The sequence below is a fragment of the Ooceraea biroi genome, chromosome 12 (genome assembly GCF_003672135.1).
Source record: "Ooceraea biroi isolate clonal line C1 chromosome 12, Obir_v5.4, whole genome shotgun sequence".
Classification (NCBI taxonomy): domain Eukaryota; kingdom Metazoa; phylum Arthropoda; class Insecta; order Hymenoptera; family Formicidae; genus Ooceraea; species Ooceraea biroi.
In genome coordinates this window covers 6,878,723-6,900,490 of record NC_039517.1, presented here as the reverse complement: position 1 = coordinate 6,900,490, position 21,768 = coordinate 6,878,723, and the positions used below count along the sequence as shown (strand labels likewise).

At 43.7% G+C, this 21,768-nt stretch overlaps 2 protein-coding genes across 7 annotated transcripts in view; one reads left to right on the top strand and one right to left on the bottom strand.

Annotated features, from left to right (window-relative positions):
• LOC105284176 (AF4/FMR2 family member 4) overlaps positions 1–14,498 on the top strand; it is a 194,653-nt gene extending 180,155 nt beyond the window's left edge. For 3 of the 6 annotated variants that reach the window (XM_011347501.3, XM_011347503.3, XM_011347506.3), the window contains 12 exons: positions 3,041–3,095; positions 3,463–3,515; positions 3,919–4,456; positions 4,644–5,425; positions 5,981–6,869; positions 6,945–7,123; positions 7,480–7,674; positions 7,770–7,847; positions 7,930–8,026; positions 8,237–8,534; positions 8,623–9,350; positions 9,893–14,498. In XM_011347501.3, coding sequence (XP_011345803.1) covers positions 3,041–3,095; positions 3,463–3,515; positions 3,919–4,456; positions 4,644–5,425; positions 5,981–6,869; positions 6,945–7,123; positions 7,480–7,674; positions 7,770–7,847; positions 7,930–8,026; positions 8,237–8,534; positions 8,623–8,732 — 3,274 coding nt within the window. In that variant the 3' untranslated portion in view covers positions 8,733–9,350; positions 9,893–14,498. The remainder of the gene's footprint in view (positions 1–3,040; positions 3,096–3,462; positions 3,516–3,918; positions 4,457–4,643; positions 5,426–5,980; positions 6,870–6,944; positions 7,124–7,479; positions 7,675–7,769; positions 7,848–7,929; positions 8,027–8,236; positions 8,535–8,622; positions 9,351–9,892) is intronic. The other 3 variants (XM_011347502.3, XM_026974362.1, XM_011347505.3) reach the window with 3 other exon arrangements.
• LOC105284175 lies at positions 13,913–19,642 on the bottom strand. Its single transcript, XM_026974338.1, has 2 exons — positions 19,106–19,642; positions 13,913–19,031 (listed from the first exon to the last, which is right to left on the bottom strand). The coding sequence occupies exons 1-2, from the start codon at positions 19,468–19,470 to the stop codon at positions 18,167–18,169; spliced, it is 1,230 nt and encodes a 409-aa protein (XP_026830139.1). The 5' UTR covers positions 19,471–19,642; the 3' UTR covers positions 13,913–18,166.
• Between the last annotated feature and the right edge of the window lie 2,126 nt (positions 19,643–21,768).

Here is a 21,768-nt window from a genome sequence, read left to right as displayed (position 1 = left end):
AATTGTAACGGAACGGTAAAAGCGCACGTGCTGCGAGTAGCAAACGAACGTGGCGCGATAAAGAGAACGGCAGACGAGATAATGAATGGATAATGGACACTGCGAGGCGTTTGTTCGCGCGAGCGGTGCGGTCGGGTCGTCGTCGTGCGAACAGAAACTCGCAACCCGTGAACGAGATTCTCCTGTGAACCTCCTGCCGATTAACGTTGTCTAGCAGCTGATCTTGACTTTCCTCCCGTTCATCGCTCTTATCGAGCACTCATTCACGTCTTTCCCTTTAATGAGCTGGCCTCTCGCACTTGGAGAGTTGTTCTCTCATTTCTCTCTTTCTCTCTCTCTCTTCTTCCGTCGCGGAAGCGTTTTCCGCTCGTTTCCACGCGACCGGATGCGTGTTGTTCCTCGTTGCGTGCGTCTGCACGCGTGGGTGAGTGTGCGTGCAACGCTTACGACACGGCAGTTCCGTTGCATGCCGGAACGCGAGGTTGAAGGAGCGCCTCGTGCGAACGGGTTCCCGTCCTTTTCCACGATGCCGACCGCCGCCGAAGGGAGGCGGCGAGGAGTTGCGTCAACTTTTCGCGGCGACACAGTCCGCGGACTGACAATGGACCGTGTTTCTCAGCGCGCGTTTCAGCGCGAGGAGCAGCCGGTACCGGGCAACGGTACCCGCCGAGCGGATCGTCCTCGCCCTCGACGAACATAAATTTCCACGTCCGTCCCGATGGACGTATCGGGATCGGCGAGCCACGATCGCCTCGTATAATTAAGCTTCGTGGAATCGTACGTGGTGGAATTGCAACTGCGACTGAGCGATACTTTATTCTCGCGAGAGCTCGCTTATTTTCCTAGGAGGCGCGCGCGCACGCTTCTCATCGACGTGGGCTTTGATAAATCGCGCGCATTTACCATTAGCCGTTTACTCGTTTACTCGTAGACAAAACGCCATTCTTCGAGCGGCGGCGCGGTTCTGAAATTGTGAACGTTCCCACGAGGCCGAGTAATTTGTACCGTTCGAGACGCGATCGTTAAACTCTTTCGTGCGGCGATTTAGCAGGTTTCTTGCTGGCAGCGCAGAGTTGCCAGTCGGACAGCAGTCGGCAGGAGCCTAGACGCTCGTGTGCGCTCGAATTAAACGGTGACTACCACCAATTCGCGGCACAGTGTGCAGGAAGCACTCGTGAAATTGATCAGATATTTTAGAAACTCTACACCTTTTTTTCTTATACGAAACTCGTGCGGAGAGTAGAATACAGAATTCAAATGTGTGGCATAAGCATGCGAGCTCTCACGACTCGCTTCTGGCAATTCGCTAATGAAATTATCTTAATCCAGCTTTCTGCACTTTCATCCAATTCAACAGTACTGTCCCCTGTCAACGAGTCAGGTGCCAAGCTGTAGAGACAAGAGAGAGAGAGAGAGAGAGGGAACTTAGGCGCGCTCGCACATGCAGAGTCGGCGTGGCAAAACCACAAGGCACCGCTCGCACAGTGTGCGGACGTAGGACAGTGCATTTAGGGTCGATGCCCTCCTCCGTGCGCCGTCGATGTTCGGTGCTCTACGTATTTTCTCCTTATCTCCTTCTTTCTCTCTTTCTCCCCACACCGTGACTTTCCGCCGCTTCTATCCGCCACCCGCCTTGTCCCCGGGCTCTATCCCGCCGGTCGGATACTTGTTGGACGGTCCTTAGAGGCTCGGCATGCTTCTCCGCGATGATCGAGAGGGCGAAGGCCCCCCTCATCCCCCGGCGCGCGCGATTCGCTCTTGTCGGCGAGAAAAAAGGAGGAAGAGAGGCGAGAGATGCGCTCGAGAGCACGGGATGGCCGAGCGGCACGCGCGATTATCCCTCTTATTAAATTAAACGTCGCTAATTCCAAGGGCGCACCAATAAACGACGTATTTGCTTAATGACGTAGAAGCTAGGTAATTGCGATCGCCGTCTAACAGTTTATCCGAGGCGTTTTCGTCGAGAGAAGCAGAGGGAAAGAGAGAGAGAGGGAGAGAGTGACCGAAGCGATCTCTGGGAATCGCGAGATGCCGAGCTTGCAGAAGCAATTTACTCGGACCGTCCGCTGCTCTCGCGGAAAATCGACTCTGCTTTACGGATACGATTGCCCCCGCGAGAATGACATGTTTATTCCTCGCTCGAGCATCGAATGTTGAGGAGATATCAAAACGCATTTATCTCGCATCGCTGCGAAAGCGGTATCATTTCTCGTAGGCTTCGTACGAGCCCGGCCTTGCCCGGCGGAATCGTACATACGCTGTTATTATCCACTTTATTAAATTAAGCGATTCCGGGGGAAGATAACGAACGACATGACTCGGAATTAATATCTCAACTTTTTAATACAGTGAAACACTCCCGAAGCGCGTTTAAACACATCGGTGCGCGCGATTGTGTACACCCCTGTTTAAAAAAAGAAAAAAATATATAAATTTCAGATGCAATGCATCGTGGTAAAATCTAATTTTGTTCAGTCTTTCTGCCTAAATCGTTCGACGAGATAATACAAAAATACAAGCATTGCTTCACGAGTTCTCGATACTATTTTGGCTTGACTGAAATTTTCTTAATCTCCCAATTGTCGTGAATCTGGGCTCACTATCTCGATCTTCGGGGCTTTCAATGGAGAACGACAATGTTGCGATAGAATGCGAGGAACATTAATGGACGTAGGACGAGAGGTAGCTCTAAGGAATCAATGAACGATTGTTCCTTAATACGCGATGCTCCACAGGTTGCAGCCGCGCGTGTACCTTCTCGCATGCACCCTTCTCGCTCCGCCGTAATCGAGTGTGCTTCGCTCTGATATCGAATTATCTCTGCTTTCTGCTACCGCCGCCGCCGATCTCACGTCCGCAGTCGCGTCGAACGGATTTCCTTGTTTGACGAGTGGCGCTCGAGCAATTTCAGGAGAATCGCGTTAAACAGAGAGATATAAATCCCTGTTAGCGTCCGCTTCGCTGAGGCACTCGGATGAATTACAGTTCGGCGCTTCTCACACTCGAGATTTAATCGAACGATGCTTTCTTTCTGTTGCAGCGATCTCGAGCGGGATCTGAGTCTTTCTGAGGATAGCGAAGATGACGAGGGCAAGGTAAGTCAATTCAAGGCAAAGAAAGTATTAAAAAAAAAGTTGATAAAAATATTAATACGTTCTACGTCGCGATTGTTTAATCGATATGAATTTCTTGATTATCGTATTATAATTAATCGGATATCGTGATGAAACGGTGGGCGAGAGATTTGAAGGATTGGCATTAGACAACTTGCACTCTCGTCTCCGAGAGTGTCTCCTCCATCATGCCTTTTTTCTTCTTGGTTTTCGCAATACCGCAAAGTACCCTCGCAAATCGATACAATCAAGTCGCGTTTGAGGAAAAGCTAAATAGCCGTTCATCACGGCAAGAAGAATTCCGTTCCACTTTATTTCACGCTGATAGCGGTCTCCTTCTTGTTCTCAGGAAACATCGTCGAGGCCGACGAGGGGCAACAGGACTCCGGATCTCCCGGCTGAGTACGTAATCGATTTGTGACTCTATCCTCTTCTATCTTCTATCTATCTATTTCTATCTATCTACTTTATTTGTTGAAATTGATGTGAACCACAGACATGAGACAATCAGACATATAAAGTATCCTCAAAATTCTCTTGTCAGTTGCTTTGTTAGAGGAACTCCGGGATAGATATGGAGATAGTTTTTTTAATTGCTTTATTGGAAAACATCTTAATTGTTTCTCAATCATATAAACAATTAAGCTGTTTTTCAATAAAGCATGATTAAAAAAATATTTAAAAAGGGATGGTATTTTTAACGTTAATTGATATGCTGCAGGTTAATTTCATATATTCGCCACTTTCTTTCTGTTTCAGTTTTAGAGTGATTTATTACTCTTGTTTATATTGTTATTTTATTTAGTCTGTCAACGCCATTGATCTCGGCTATGGCAGCAGCCCCACCTCCACCTCTGGCACCGGTATCACCGATAGACATGTCGCCCATGGGGCCACTGTCACCGTCACGACCGATCAGTCCGCCTAGATACTCATCACCACCACCGAAGCGGTCGACGCCGGAACGAGTGTCTCCTGCACCTGTCAATCCCTTGCAATCCGCGTGCTCTCCAGTTAACGCAGCCGTCGCCGGCCATCAGAGGCCACCGAGTCCGGCCGGTGAGGCGCCTCAAAGCTCGGGCAGCGCCAGTTCAAGCTCAGACTCGGGCTCGGATTCCGGTTCGGACAGCAGCGATTCCGAGGACGAGGACGACCGTGCGTCCGCTCCACCGCCTACTAAGGGTCCCACGACACCGCCTTTGGCGTCGCCTAAACTGGAGAACGTAGTTGAGGAGCTGCCACCCGCTGTTGAAGAGTCCAAGCGCCGATGGGATCTCAGCTCGTTTTTCAACAAGACGGCGGTGCAACATGGTGATCAGAATTCGGAGTCCAAGCCGGCTCAGGTAGAATAATAGTTTCTAAAGCTGGCATATAAAAGTTGATACATGAAAATGATTTCTTTGAAGTTTCGAAAAGGTAATTACTTGATTCCTCATGTCTTTTATTTCAACTTTATAAAGAGATATAAATATATGCTTAATTAAATCAATGTTTTAAAAAATTTGAAGACAAACTTATTCTTTCCGATAGGATAATGCTAGGCGAGACGATACGCTTGGAGCGACAACGGAAACCAGCAGACCGCACAGAGAACAGTCTCACGATTGGCAGCTTGACGACGGAGCTCTGAAGAGGACGCACAACACGTCGATGAGGAATCTCCTCAGCGACAGTGATCATCACTCCGAGGAGAAAAATCGTCAGCTGATCGAAGATAATCGCGCCCAGGCGGAGAAGCCGAAAGCAGCCGATACTAGAAAGCGGCCAGGGCGACCCAGGAAGTCTGTCAAGAGTCCCAAGCGCAGCCACCGTACCTCAGACGAGAGTCTGAAGAACAGCAAATCACGCAGTCGGACGAGAACGGTCGCAACCTCCAGCAAGAAGAAGCAACCGATTTCGAAGGCCACGGTGGCCACTAGCGACGACAACAGTGACTTCAGGTCGCACGTTGCTTCCAGCGATTCCGACAGCGACCGTCGTGCGGCAAATGTGGCGGCCACAGTACCGGCGATCACCGAGAAAAGAAAGAGAGTGAGTGCATCGTCGAGCGACGACGAGAGCTCACCACCGAGTAGGAAGAACAATAATAGTGCCTCCGAGGATGACGCCGCGCGATGGAGAAGGGTCGCCATCAAGCGGAACAAGTTGTCGGACTCTCCGAAGAAGCAGGACAAGAAGAAGAGCCCGTCCAAAGGTAAACCGAGGCGGCCCAGGTCTAGAGTGAACAACGTTTCTGGCGTTCCAGACTCGGACTCTGAGGCTGAGATCGATTTGGAGGCAGTCATAAGAAACAATCGCATCCAAGTTGCGAGGTAAGATATCTTTCACAATTGCTTCAAACATTTTGTTTGCTTGTTTCTTTCTTTGCAAAAGCTTGATATATGAGAGATGCATGAAACATGTTTTGTCTATTTAAATTTAATCACATTGTTTTTAGCAAAAGTTACATTAGTCAACAAATGACAATGTGCTTTTTTAAAGAAATTGAACCTCACTCACACTTCCTATTGTATTGTGAAAAATGTTAAAATATCTGTGCCTCTTTCAGTCACTGCTGTTTTTTAATTTGCACTAAATTTTTTTAATATTTAGCTTTTTATTTCAGTTAAATTTAATTATATTTTAGTTACATTTAATTAAGTTTAATTATATTTAAATATATTATAAGAGTTTATAATATATTTTACGAAAGCGTATCAAAGTGGCTCAGATAATTTCAAAATTGCTTTTTCCTTTTATTTATTTGCTTTTTTGTTTTTTCCTCTTCTCTTTGTCGTTTATTAAATAAACAGCAAAGAGAAGACGTTTATTAAATAAAGGATGAGAGCGAAGTATGATGAAAGTATAAACAGAGATATCCTCAATAGAGTGCCTCCTAGGCCACGAGCACCACCCACGAGGGCAGCCTCACCCGAAAATTCGGACAGTGATAACAGTCCGGCATCCAAGTTGCAAGAAGACGATGCTGGCAACGTTCAGGATAAGAAAAAAAGTGACACGTTGCGCCACGTCTTTTCCAAGAGCGGCGGAAAGGGTGGGGGGAAAGGTGGAAAAGGTGGTAAGGGCGGTGGTAAATGTGGCATTTACGTAGAGGAGTATACAAGTAACTCAGCAACGCACACACCGACAGGCGGAGACAGTCCCTACAAGAGACCGTCCTCGCGAATGTCCAGTGCCGTACTGAATTCCCTTCCGCCGGTCGTTCATTTGAACGGCACGCCGAGTCTTTTATGTAAAGTTGATCTTAGCAAGCTTCCGCACATATCGCAATTATCGAGAGGACAGGAATTGAGGCAGCGCACGGAATTACCGGACACCAGGCCGTCTTCGAGGCAGCGACCGTCTTCCAGACTGGCGGCGCAACCGCCGAGACCGCCAACGCCAGAAGAGGGCGAGATTGTTGACACCCCGCCATCGCAGCAAGTCTCATCGGACCACTTGAGAATCCATCGCGACGGACTGCTGACTGCTAGCGACGCCGGCAGAAGTTCACGTTCAGTGGTGAAGACCGAGTCGATCGCATCGGACTCGAAGAGCGGTGCTGTGCTCGGCGGTGCTAGTGGTGCTGGTGCGATTGGCCGCGGTAGTGGATCCAAGAGGAAACGTAATCCAAGTGGTAGTTCTATATCCAGTATGAGTCCTGTTCAATGTTCGGTGGACGCGAAAACCAAGAGCTCGTCCGATCATAAGGACAGGAAGAGACAAAGAAGACACGCAACGAACGACGATCCATCGTCCAGAACCGTGTCGAGTCAGGTATGAATTCTTACTGAGAATTGTGTAACGGCGGCAACGAGTTGCGTGTACATAATTATCATTTTTATTTCACAGCAGAACGACATCCAGCCAACAAATCATGAAAGGGTGGACAGGCAAGATGCGAACTTGCTGCCGCCACCGCCTGTTCCACCGCACCGCGTCTTTTATTCTTACTTTGATCCTCAAAATGAAGTCCCAGAGGATCAGGAGAGGTATAGTTCTTGGCTCGCGTGTGATGATTTTTTGAAATTGTATGTATTTTTTTTTGCAAAATTTAACTTGCCGGTCGCGAAGGAGGAAAAACAAAAAGTGTTCATTTTAATCGCGCTACGAGTTATAAATTTAGCTAGTTAGCCGATCTCGAATATTCTTGAACTTTATCGCTCGATCGTTTCCGACCTTGAATAACGACTCTCTGACAATTCGCTATGATCAATACACGCACGGGTGTGTTTGTGAATAACCAGTCTCGAGCTAACGATCGAATTCTCTCGAACTAAACATTTACACTTGTTTTCCCTCTTTCGAGATTTCAAATTACCGGTCTTCTTGATCTCTAACAGTAACTATAATTATATAAACACACGTGATGTTGATATTCGAATAGGGACCAGAACCAGTACCTGACAGAAGCTAAGCGATTGAAGCATAATGCCGACGAGGAAAACGATCTTACAGCACAGGGCATGATGTATCTAGAAGCGGCATTATACTTCCTTCTAACTGGCGACGCGATGGAAACCGACTCGGTTACGGAGAAGGCGTCGTATACCATGTTTAAGGACACTCTTAGTCTCATCAAGTGAGTACATCTCTAATTAAGACTCGGTATACGCACACGCACCACGCGGTCCAATTAAAGCGATCCCTTCGGTTTTTACCTTTGTTCTTTCGCAGATACATCTCGTCGAAATTCAAGAGTCAATCCAACAACTCACCTGAAAGCAATATACACACAAAGCTGGCTATACTAAGGTGAGCTGTCGAATCTCCTCGAAAGCATTGCAAGTATTGCGATCTTGAGACGCCATAATTCGTCTACCTTGATCTTTTTCAGCCACTGGTGTCAATCCCTGCTATATCAAAAACTCTTTAATTTACGAAAGCAGGAAGTAAAGGAAATACAAAAGATTATGGCCGACTACAATCAAAAGGTAGGAGCCACTATTGAGAATCATAACGTCATAACGGGATCATTCCTCCCTAATTCATTCTACACTGATTCAAGAATTAAAAGTTTGGCAGCCCAAATACCCTATATACGAAAGTTTTACATGCAATTCACACCAGAAAACAAGGTGCACCAATGTATTTATGAGATTTGGCAGCATTTTTGATATAACACGCAATGGCATTGTCAACAGCCTGCTCAAACGACGACACCGATGCAGCCCGAGGGACAGGGTACACCATCCCTGTCGCCTACGCCTTCGCCTGCTGGTTCTGTTGGCTCCGTTGGAAGCCAGAGTTCTGGATATAGCAGTGGTGAATTGGCACATCGTGGTGCAACGTCGGGGCAGGGTCCATCCGGACAATCTGTCAATTTGTCTGTACATGTTCATAATGCGGCGATTAAGCAAAGTCAACATTTGGGTCTCCTTATGAACAGCTTGGAACTGTGGGATCAGGCAATAAACAAGGCGAAGGAAGAGGAGCATAGAGGTATGCAGGAAAAATACAGAATGATCCTCGACGTTTCTTGCTTTATCAATTAGATACTTAATTTCTCCGCCTTTTTTTCTGCTTTTAGAATTTTTCATCGACTTGGACCAGCGATTGGGACCCTTGACGCAGAGCAGCTCGCTACGCCAACTGGTGCGTTACGTTCAAGCGGGCATAAAGAAATTACGAGCCCTCTGACCACAGTGGCACAGCCCCCGACCACCCACTCCGAACTACATTACCTCTCTTCCTCAAAATATGGTCACTTACCCGACCATGTTCACGTAGTTGCGTAGCGTCGCGTCGCGCAGCGTTATATTATGATGTTGCACTCGTTACCCTAACGGTGACGAACGACCGTAGCACCAACCAACCAACAGAACGACAGAAACGCGACGAACAGGCACGTTGCTAATGTGGCAAGAATAGATTATTTTCTTCAAGATAAGTGGTCTCGGGGGGGAGGGGGGGCATTACCAAATCGATAACAAGGGTCACAATCTGGAGAAGAAAAGAAAAGAAGAGAGAGAGAAAGGCAAGGGCAGATTGTTAGAATTTCTGAAGGTCGGACGGTCCGGACGACATGGGGGCATTCTTCAGAAAACTTTAGCAAATTAACCTATAGTCAATTGCGAAGTGCGTGCCTGAAGAGGCAAGGCGGCAGAAGCGGTTGGGAACGGAAGAAAGGAACCGCTCATCTTAGCACGGTGCACAATGAATCTCGTGCACTCTGTTTGGAGCACGCGTTCTTACTTTGGCAGAAGCGCAATGAAGAATCGTCGGGAAGAGCGCAAATTTCGGAAAAACAGACGCAAGGTATCACCGAGCGATATCTATCCGCTGAGAAATCTGGAACGTGCTTGCGTCGTCGCTCACGAGCGTCTCGTCAAATTATTACGTCATCATCATCATGACATGGGGGCATTCTTGAGATAAATTTCGCGATTGACTATAGGTAAATTTGTTGCTAAATTTATCTGAAGAATGCCCCCAAGTCGTCTGGATCGCCCGACCTTCAGAAATCCTAACGATCTGCCCTTGTCTTTCTTTCTTCCTCTCTCTCTCTTCTTTTCTCTTCTCCAGATTGTGAGCCTTGTTATCGATTTGGTCACACCCCCCGAGACCACTTCTCTTGAAGGATACAGTCTATTTTTGCCACATTAGCATCGTGTCCTCCCGTTCCTCGCGTTTCTGTTGTTGGGTAGTTGGTGCTGGCGGTCGTTCGTCACCGTTAGGGTTAATCAGTGCAACATTATTCTTTAAGTAAATTTATTGCAAAATTTATCTCAAGAATGCCCCCATGTCATGATGATGATGATGTAATAATTTGATGAGACGCTCGTGAGCGACGACGCAAGCACGTTCCAGATTTCTCAGTGGATAGATATCGATCGGTGATATCTTGTGTCTATTTTTCCGAAATGTTGCGCTTTTCCCAAAGTAACGCTCCAAACAAAGTGCACAAGGTTCATCATTGTGCACCGTGTTGAGATAAGCGGTTCCTTTCTTCCGTTCCCTGTCCCAATCGCTTCTCCTGCCTTTCGTAAAAGCTGATGTATGGGTAATCATGTACTTGCGATCACTTTGGAATGATCTTGAGTCTGACACATTTTGTCCGGATTATTGAGTAATTCGTCACACACCTGATCGCGTGATCGCTTACATGTAAAAAGTTATTAATAACATTTAATTAAATAGAATTAAATTAAAAATTAAAATTAAATGTACAGATACGGACAAATAGTCCATTAATAAACCTGAATTTTAATCCTTTTGACTTTAATATTTGAAATCAAAAAACATATATGTATGAAAAAAATAAATGTTGCAAGGGTGGGTTCTCACAAAATCTAATGTAGTTAAAATTACATTCTCATATCTTGTTTCTGATAACAACGCAGGCAACGTATCATATGTAAAGATTATTACATAGAAAGTGCGAAATTGCAAGCATTGAATGTGATTGTAGATTATGTTAGGTTTTTTGGGATAAGGGTGGGACGCACATTTAATAATTTCATACAATACTGCAAAAAGATCACGTTTCCATCGTTTAAATTTTCTTATGTAATATTTATTTCTTTGATTTCTTTTTTACATAATATTATTTATTATTTATTATATAACTTATTAAATAATTTATTGCTTCATACTATTACATTACTTTAAAGTAGCATGCATAGTACTCTGTACTACTTTAATATTACAAAAAGACTACATTTCCATTGTAATTTAAATTGTTTGTTGGAGTCTTTAATGCACAATAACGACGGTTGAAATGTTACTCAGGATCCTGACAACACGAGTCGACATCAAGATCATTCTTATAGTGCTCTCTGAAAGTAAAGAATTATCAAGCATGTACAGATGTATCGATGAGAGATAAAGTCGAGAGAAGAATCAGACTTTGAGAGAAAAGAGGAGGAAACGAGAGGAGAGCAAAAGAGAAAGAGAAGAGAAATGAAGTGAAATCATAAAGGGTTACTTAGAAGTGCCACTGAAAAGCGCCCGTGTGTTCTCGCTTCACGGTGCGCCACAACTGACGTTACCTGAAGCATGAGTTTCGTTTCGACGATTCGAGTGCGATGAATATATAATATAATATGTATACATATTTAATATATATATAGTTTATTACCTATATAAATATATAAATAGTTATAAATATAAGAATATATTTAAAGAGATGAGACGAGGGAAAAAGAGGAGAACGGAGATAATGCATCTCGCGCGCCGGCGCCGCGCTTCACTATAGGGGAACAGATGACAGTTGTCGTTCGAGAATAACGGATAGATATCGTGATAGAAGAAGAAGCAGCAGCAAAAAGGGCAAAAGGCGGTTATAAAGGGGTTCTCGGTGGAGGGACGCGCGAGCAACTGGATCAAGCGATGTACTATAGTTACGTCTGACGTTTGCGTGCGATTCCTTTTTGTAGATAGACCACGGGGGAAGTAATTTTAGATTAGGATAATTAATATGCGACAGAGAGCAGTAACACAGGCACGCAGCAGCGACGATCGATACATATTATTTACATTATCTAGAGCTAACCAGGGAATAAAGTAGAGAATCCATAGCGTGACGAGGGAGAGGAAAAAAAAAAGTAAGAGAAGAGGAAACTACAGATATACCGCGTACACATGTATACATAGTATAATTTAACGAGAGACACACAAGCAAAGAGGAATAGCGAGACGAAGCGCCGCGCGAGGAGCGTGCTAAGAGGCGATTGGCCAACGCGTGTTCGCGATTAACGAAGATCTCGTACATATGTAAATACATATTTTTCGCAGTACAGTAGCGTATATATTTGATATGCGCGTTGTATATAAGGAGGCACACACGTGTGTAGATGTATTGACGTGTGCAAGGATATATCTCGCGGATATATGATTCATACCGCGCGCGCGCGGTACATATATAATATATTTATAGATACATATTCGAGATGGTTGCTCGTTATTTGGGAGTAACGTGTTGCCCGAGCCCGTGGACGAGCACTCTCTTGCGCGCGGACGCGGAACGACAGAAAAAGCGCAAAACGGATAAATAAGTTGCTCATGTGTATATTTTTGTAAATAGGTATTTGTGAGTGCCGCCGTCTTGAGGGCGATCTATCGCACTTGAATCTGCGGTAGACCGGCCCGCCCCAATTTTTGCTACCAAGACCTTGTTGAGAATCAGCGAATGTCTCTGGTGAGAGATCGCAAAACATAAAAAAAACAGAAGCGAGCGCATAAGCAGACGTAACGAACAAACACGTACATACACGACGAAAAATGCCCGTTGGATCTGATTTCGAAAAAGTTTCCTCGAAGAATTCACTCGTCCGCGCTTTCCCTTTCTTCTTTTTTTTTTATAGAACCGTAATCGTGGATGCATCCAGAGTTATACTCTCCCGGACGAGTCTTTGATCTGTCCCCGTTTTTACGATCGCTTCTCGGTATCGACCGCGACCAAAATCGCCTCGAGAAACATTTTGAACGTGTCGCGGCAGCTTCGTTGTTCGAGTTCTCCAGAGACCCGACTCGCTTCGCGTCTCAAAACGCGTCTCTTCCCCACGTTCGGTCGGAGCGATCGGCGACGTTCACCAGTGACTTGACGAGTGATTTCGCGGCGGAAAAACGTGAGCGAATCGCCGTATCTACTTTTCTCGATAGAACGCCGGAAATAATGAATAATCGAACTTGCGAAATCTAAACGCACGAACCGCAGGGAGCTGCATCCATTCGGGAGATCGATGGAAACGCGATCGCGTAGTCTGACATATCCAACTCGAGTTTAATTCTCCAAAACACTGATGAGCCTCCCAATCCCCGTTGGGTTGGGGGTGATCGGGAACATTCTGCGAAAACGTAGGACCAATTATCATTCGTACGATAAAAAAAAGAAAGAAATTTACTATCATCCCATTGCCGATGTTGTTCTGATCGTTAAGAAAAAAATCTGAAGCAGAGATGCAGGTGGACGCAAACGGATTGGCGGGATGAACGATGGCCCATAGTTACTAAGCGCGGTCCAATGGTTCACGGGATACAATTTTATATTTCGCGAGTGCTGAAGGGATAAAGTGGTGAGAGTAAAAATTTTAAAAGAAAGAAGAAGTCTACTAAAAAGAAGCTTCGATATTTTCGAGACACGTATTTATAGCAGATACATACTATATCAGGCCCCTTTTCCCGCCAGGCCGGTCGCCCGAGACGTGTGGAAACGCGGTTTCGAGATTCTTTCGGGATTTCCAAGTCGCAAGTTGGCGGGTTCTATCGAGAAAAGCACACGACCGAGTGACGTGTACTGCAAAATGATGGAGCACGGAGAGGATGCGAGTTTGGTACACGCTCGTCGCGCGGTAGGCGTCGAAATTGTCGACTTTATGTAGATAGATTTCCTTTCGAAATATTCCTTTCGATATTTTTGAGCTGATGTATGTTCCTGTACGACTTCCAAAGATAAAGCGAAGGGTGCTGTTGGTCCGTAGTGCTCGGGTAAGTCAGGCGACTTTCGATTAGAAGTTACTCGTTTCTTTTCCGGTTCCTCTTTTAGTTTCATTTCAGTTTACCTTTTATGATTTCTTCTTTCTCTTCTGTTCTTAGCGGTGATGATTCGACGTGAGTGATTCGCGGAGTCGCGTCGCGCTAGTTTTGCTGTTCTACGGAACAACTATTGTCGATGTCATCGTTACTGTTATTGTTAACGTTGATGATATTACCGGCGATAGGCGATAGCAGATTACAATTGATAATAATAATTTCTATGATAATCATGTAACAATAATAATCATAATCGTAATGGTAACAGTAACGATATTACCATTCGCGTATAATAATTATTGCGTTTACGGATAATACTATAGTCGTTATCATTCTTTTTTTTTTCCTTTTTGAGATATTTATGTGAATGAGAGAGAATGCAGAAACGGGGCGAAGTGATGCGTGGGAGAAATAAACGGAAGACGGTAGCGTACGCGTATTTTTCACATTGAAGAAAGTACATTATTCCCACTTTCATCCCCCCCCCGCCCCTCCCCCCAGAATGAGTCTCAATCGGACAAACGCGGTCGCGCGACAAATATCACGCTCGTGTCTGCAAAACAAGCCCTCGGCAGAGTTTGATTAACGCCGTTTGATTTAGTCTTGTAGTCTGTAGAACACTCACACACGCGTATTACCCTCTATACATGTAAAATATATTTATGTATATATTGTTTATATATATACATACATACATAATATACATTTTTTGCATATGTATATAAAAGAGACGAAATATATTCGCAAATGCAATGTTTTAATCACGATTATATTAGACGTTATTGATATTATTACGCTGAAAGGAATTATGCGGCATGGTGATTTTATTACATTTCTGCAGAGAACGTGTTGTCTACTATCCAAATTCGTATGCAAACGTGTGTTTTAGCCACTGCTAAATCTCCCTGTCTGCAGCGATTGTGCCAAAAAAAAGAAAAATAATCGTCTCCAGCAGCCACCGCGATGTCCGTTTAGTAACTTCCGTCACAAGCTTTTCAACGTCCTCGATATCTTCGAAACGTCTTCTTTTCATTGGCAATGTCAGTTCTGACAGAGAGACAATGTCCGGCAAATTGAGAGGACACAATGAGTGCTATCTTCTACTCAACCTGCCAACCGGAAGAAGGCCTTCCGAAGACGTCGAAGATGTTCAACAGTTCGTCATGCGTTCTCTACTCGACGGGAGATCGTTCCAATCGTTTGATCGTGCCACCCGCACTTGCTACGTGCTACAGGCCGAGAAGACACCGATGAACCGCACGGTGGCTGCGCGAGACGGTTTCGCGGGCGAGGGATGAGCGGGCGAGCGGACAGGGTGGTTTAACGGCGGCGTGACTCTGCTTGGCGAAGCATCTGAGATGTACCGGTTGCACCGGACAATCCACGAGCGATTCGATGGATTACGTTGAGGAACCGCGTTGGCGAACCTTCACGAGGCCGAGACTCCGTGTACGACCGCGAGGGTAGAAGGGATCTCCGCCCCTGTAAAAGAGATAAGATCATTCGCAGCTCCGTAGGCTTCCAATGCTTCGCATGTTTCGTCACGCGGTTTCGAGACGATCGAGAGATCAATTTTGAGAGACGCGAGGAGATCAGTTATGCGGCACATTCGCGAGAATGGAACGCTCGGAGAGGTCTACCCTCCGCTCGTGAGACGCGGAGTCTCGTCGTGCCGAGCAAGCAATATTAAACGCGACAGGCGGCCGTCTTTTATTGGCAATACGATCATGCGATGCACGCGCGTGCTGAGATATATATATATATATATATATATATATATATATCGACCACATATACACGACACACGCCACATCAGCTAACTACGCTGAACATACTTAACGAGTCGTTCAGTAGAAGGGAAGAAAAGAGGGATGTAGAGAGGCGAAAATAGAAGGACAGACAGGCAGGTAGAGAGGAAGAAGCAGAACAGATAGAATTGATCGAGGAGGGGGATATTTGAATGACAAACCGCACCAAGGAGAGAGAACCAAATTATATCGCTTAACGAGATATAATTACCCGCTTTCTATTTATTTTATTTGTTAATTAATTAATTATTATATATTTATTGGCGCGGAGGCTGACACACGTAACACACACATGAGATACACACACACACACGTACGCGCACGCACACACGTACGAATGTGCTCGGCCGAACCACCGCCATTCTTGCGCCCCAATCCGATGCGAAAGGGCTAAATTGTTAGAAGTATTCTAATTATTATTTAAGCGAGAACTCGTTCCTGTCGAACGAAGCGAATCGAGCGGCTGGATAAAGGGAGAGAAGATTCACTCACGTGAGCCAAATCCCAACCGGTTTTTTCTTCTGCTTCCTTCCGCTTTGTGGAAAGATCGATCGGACAAAGTAAAATTATTCATTAACAATCTTCGTTCCTGCCTGAACGGAGATCCGATCATGATATATGTGTAAAAGTTCGATATCGAAGGGACTTTTTTTTCCATGAAATGCGTTGTTTATTCTGTACTGATCATCAATCGCGTCGCAAACGTATCGACATCAGTTTCGTCAGCAATGTTGAAAACGTTTCGAGTGCAATAGACATTTAGCTTTATCGGCTTCACTGTGATCAGACCTTACGCACAATCTTGGATCACATGATCAATGTTAATAGTTATGATTACACGTAGTATCCCGCCTACGGCCTTACGAGCTTTTCCTCTCTCACGGAGTGAGGGGAAAAGCTGGTAACACCATAGGTGGGACGTCTCCCAGGTATGCATGGGATCTGGATACGACGACGTCGCGATCGATCGATGCTTTCGGCCGTGCGCATTGTCCGTTATAGCAATACAACTTCCTCGTTGATTACGGATCGATCATGCGTTTCGTCGCGTTCTCGGTACGCGGTAAAATTTCCGACGCGTAGCGGAAAGAAGGAAGTACAAAATTTACTTAGCGGACACGAAGTGACTTGTAATGCTCTATCCTTCGGCGAATGTATCTTTGTAGACGTTCCAGATGCCTCTCACCTTGTACATCAAGTGATCGATATGAACGCAGACCCTTAATAGTCGCACTTTTATTACTCACGTTGCCAAATAAAAAAAAAAAAAAAAAAACGATAGAAGGAAAATTGGTGCAAATTGTAAAAAAAAACAAACACGAGTTGTTCTCTGCTCTTTTCGCTTTCCCTTCGTGAGAAGATCTCGCCCCGTTCGTTTTTACTTGATCGCAATGTGAGCTGAGGGCCTCATCTTTTATCGCGATCATGTCTTTCACCACACACTTTTCGCGCGCACTTTGCTTTTTCCCGCCGCGACGCGACGCGAGACGCGCGTCTCCACGACGACGAATCGGTGCAGCTTCTGATTTCTCACGCTCTTTGCGCGGGAGCGCAAGGCAAAATGTTAAAAGTAAAAAGCAAAAGATGGAGAAAAAAAAGAGAAAAAGAAATATGTAACGCGGAACCACGTGTGAGACGACGGCGACAGGGGAGATAAAACGTGGGAAGAGAAAGACCCGTGACAATATATACATATATATACATATACATATATATAACTATATATTTGCGAGATATTTTGTGAAACAGGGCTTTTTTACCTATTTTATAGTAATCTCAGCTTAAACGGTTTGAGAGAGTGGGTGAGCGAGAGCCTTTAACTAAAAGTAATAAATTAAAGCGAAGAGTGACGAGGATGTTGGTGAAATGACATATAAAGTTGATTATAAGCAGTCTGTAAATGCGTAGCATAAACGCCGTCGTTTAATGGGGACGGTTTCACTATAAAGTGTATTCTATAATTTTTGTTTATGTTTTGCGCATTTTAAATTTGCATTATTACTATTATTCTAATTATTATTACTTATTTCGATTATTATTATTATTATTATTATTATGTTTAGACTTCCCCTTATTAATTATTATTATCATTATTGTGTATATGGTATAAATTGTAAAAAGGAACATATTTACTATATATCATATTCATTTCACGGGAACTTCCCCGAATGAACAAATTGTTTAAACTAAAGTGAAAGGAATAAATAAAATATTGACCAAATTAAGAAGAGTTTGCTTTACTATCACACCCGTTTTATCCCTACACAAATGTTTCACCCACACAAATGCGTGCATGTGATACACCTATACATAAATGCATGTGATACTCCTCGATTTCCAAGAATAGCTTTTCGAAATCTTGCGCCGTTGTTGGTCCGACTTCTACGAAAAATTAGTATTGTAACAGGAAAACATGAGTTAGTAAGAGGTGGCACGAGAACAAATTCCAAGAATTTTTTTTATGATTCCAGAATTGCTCGTCGAAATTTTTCGCCGTCGTTGATTCGACTTCTGATCCAAAAACTTAATTTTGTAACAGGAGAACATGAGTTGTTAAGAGGTGACACGAGAACAACTTCCAACTTTCCGATTCCAGGAATTCTTTCCCACGAGTCACATGCATTTTATTCTAATCCTATGCACTAATACGTATGATATTCACTTAATCTCTGAATTGTAAATGTCTTTCTTTAAAGAAACATCAAACGATTAGTACGCTTAAGGCATTCTATTAGACAGATTAATATTCATGTCTTACTAACGAGTCTTATCAAAGACACAGTAACTTCTTCCTTATCCTTGCTTTTTCTTTCGCAATCTCCCCCAACGTGTGACCGGCAGCAACTCCGACAGAAACACGAGGATGGCGATGCTGAGTCCTACGAACAATATGTAAAAGGCGAACATTACATCGCTCACGTGCAGCGCACGGTACTGTTTCCTCTTCATCTCCTGCTCCTTTATTATCAATTTGTTCTTGTAGACAACCACGGTTTTCTCCCGCCAGTAGTTGGCGAGTCCGGCCTGGGAGATCGACATCAGTCTTTGACCGATTCGTTTGACCAATGGGAAATTCGGGCGCACCACATATCCCATGTACAAGCTCGTGATCCTGTGCCTCGCCACGTGCAGGCCTTTCTCGAAGGCGATTCTTGTGACCCTGTTGCGATCCGCCACGCATGCCGTGTCCGAGTACTTGATCACGTACTCGCTGCAGTCCCAATTATCCGTTTTCCTCACGTGCGATCGCAGAACGGGATCGAAGACTGCGTTCATGTAGGCGGAGTACATGTAGACCGGATAGCCGGCTTCTTTGAGCTGCTCGGCGTCGTCGATATTCGGTCTCGAGGTGGACGAGGTCAGCAGGGCCGACAGGCCGCCTTGGAAGATCGAACTGGTGATTACAAACATGAGCATCACAATGATCAGGTAGATCCTCAGCGATGTGCCGCGCGGTAAGTGTAGGATGGACACGTTGGTCGCCATTCGCAGGACTTCCAGGCATGCCGAGTTCGTTCTTTCATCGGCTACTTTGCTAAGGATGAAGACAGTGATAGCGGACACGGCCAAGATGCCGAGGATCAACTGCGGCGTCATGAACTTTAGGATTTTCACACCGTTTGAGTCGAAACCACTGGGCCTGGAAGAACATTGATTAAAAATTAATTACTGTTGTTTTAAATCGTACAAATTAACATAACATTAATTGAAGAAATAGCTCCAAGACTTTACTTGGTAAGCGAGCTTATTCCGGACTCTATGTGGGGGTAGGTCATCGTGTAATTCGGCTTGTTGAAGATGTACTGCGCGTTCATTAGCATGTCGTACTCGTTGGCCGACACGTTTTGGAGCAGCAGATGGAATTTGGTGTTCGTCTCGAGCATTGTCGCCGACATAGTGGCGTTCATTTTGTCAAACAGGGTGGTCAGGATAAGTCCATCCAGACCTCCGTACGACGTTTTCGTGCCATTTCCTTGATCGACAGTGAGGGTTGATGGAGATAGACCACCCACTAGTCTCATCGTGTAGCCGCCCACTGTACTCTTCTTGTCGAAATTTAAATCCTCGCACGTTGTGTCATCTAAAATTATATTCATGAAGAGTATCGATTATATCGAAATGTTCGGAAGCTTTTTCAGTTATCGTCGGCCCAATTAAAATAAATAAAAGAAAACCTTCTCACAAAATTACAATTTTATAGAAATTTTTCTAAATGCAAAATCTCAAGATAAGTTGGCCGAAATAAAATACAGGGTGTCCCGGATTTTAACCGACAAACTGCGGGAGCATATTCTACTAGTGGAAATAAGAAAAAATTCTTATATCGAGTTTGCTTAGAAATGCTTTATTACAAAGTTATAAACCAATATTGAAAAGAAATATCAGATAAGTAACAACGGATTTTTTCACAAAAATAAAAATTATCTACGCAATGATTTAGTGACGCATTTCAAAATGTTGTCCTTGCACATCGATCCAAGCTAGACATCGACGTAGAACAGAATTTGTTACGGTACGACATTCCTGAAAATTTTGTTGCATCTCAGTAACTGAATCAGTAATTCGTTGCTTTAAATCTATCTGGTACTCTCCTGTTAGGAAATCTACGTCGATACTCTCGTACGGCAGCTCGTGCATTTCCGTCACAGAATCCGTACACGAAATGAATATCAGTGTATTCCTCATTTGAAAACACTTTTGGCATTCTGATAGTAATTGCTAGTTGACACGACGATTGAAATCTAACAGCTACTGTTGTGAAAGTAACAATCATACTGAATCGTTTCAACATAGTGAACATGAATACATGTGAATACACGTAACATAAACATCTTCGACCTTCCAAATTCTACACTGTGTTCCGTTGTTACTTATCTGATATTTCTTTTCAATATTGGTTTATAACTTTGTAATAAAGCATTTCTAAGCAAACTCGATATAAGAATTTTTTCTTATTTCCACTAGTAGAATATGCTCCCGCAGTTTGTCGGTTAAAACCCGGGACACCCTGTATATTTCAAGCGTTTAGTATATTTTTATGCGAAGAGTAATACTCGTACTTTGAAGTTTGTACTTCAACATATCCCACGTTCGGTTCTTCCTATTGTTCAGCGATGTAGATTGAACCACTTGCCAGGCTTTCGGCGCAGGATTTCCAAAACGATTATAAGTGTACACTGCATTCTCTTTATCAGAATCAACGCAGAAAAACGAGCTTGTTTCGAGATCCAACTTCCAGACGATGGATAGGTAAGATTCTGGTTGATTGCAGGTGACGCTGGTAGTGTCGACAATGGCATAAAACGCCAGAGGATTCCACCATATGGATGCCATTAATTTTCTAATCAAACCAGTCAAATCCGACGGAGATGAGACGAAGAGAACGAAAGCGTGCAATTTGTTATATCGAAACGGATTGTTGTAATAAATATCACGCGGATAAAATGTCTCGTTGATATCCGAAACAGGAACTTCTAGTCTAATCGTTGGGATGCTTCTCATAGAAGTGAAAGACCAATGTTCGGGAATTTTAGATGACCAACATAGACCAATGTAATTCATTTCACCCATCTGGCAGCTGCTTAACACCTTATTCTGTAAAATAAAACGAATTGGAAAGATTATATATTCACAATTAATTAAAGAACAATTTTTTCGAATTCTATTAATATTAAGAAATAATAAAAAAAAAAATGAAATAAATATTAATAATAAATATTATGAAATTGCTAAAATGTTAATATAAAAATTATTGTATACGCGCTATGTCAAGATCTTAAAAAGAGCCAATGTCTTACCATCCTTTCTAGCATAATGTCAATTTCTGTAACACTATTTGGCACGTACGTTAATGATTGATATGAGTATTTTACGATCACCAACAAAATAAACGACCATTTCGAAATTGTCATTAAAACGTCTTAAGATATTCTCGTATACTGTATTAAATATTAATGCCAAATAAATGTTAATAGAGAAAAATCGGGTTTCGTCGATACACGAGTTGTCAGAATGCTCGTGCTTCTCTGCACTATTTTCTTGCAAGTTGCAGTAATTGTATTATTGCAAATGTCAATACTTGTTGACTCTAATACGAGCAAATTGCTGTGGAAACATATTATCAGCGAGGATAACTGGCTATTTTATGGGGGTTTACGCAAAATCCCATTACTGGTTTTCGCGGAAGACAATTATCAATGAGCTGTAAATTTGTTAGTAAGCATTTACGGTTAAAATAACTCAAAGTTTTCTTTTTAGTTATACATTTTGCAGATTAATTTTTCAAAAAACGTTTCTTTTACTTACAATATTTAAACTATATTATTTATTTATATCAATTATTTAATTCTAGTACTTGAAAATAAAAGGAAGAAAGTAATATAATGCTTTTCTAA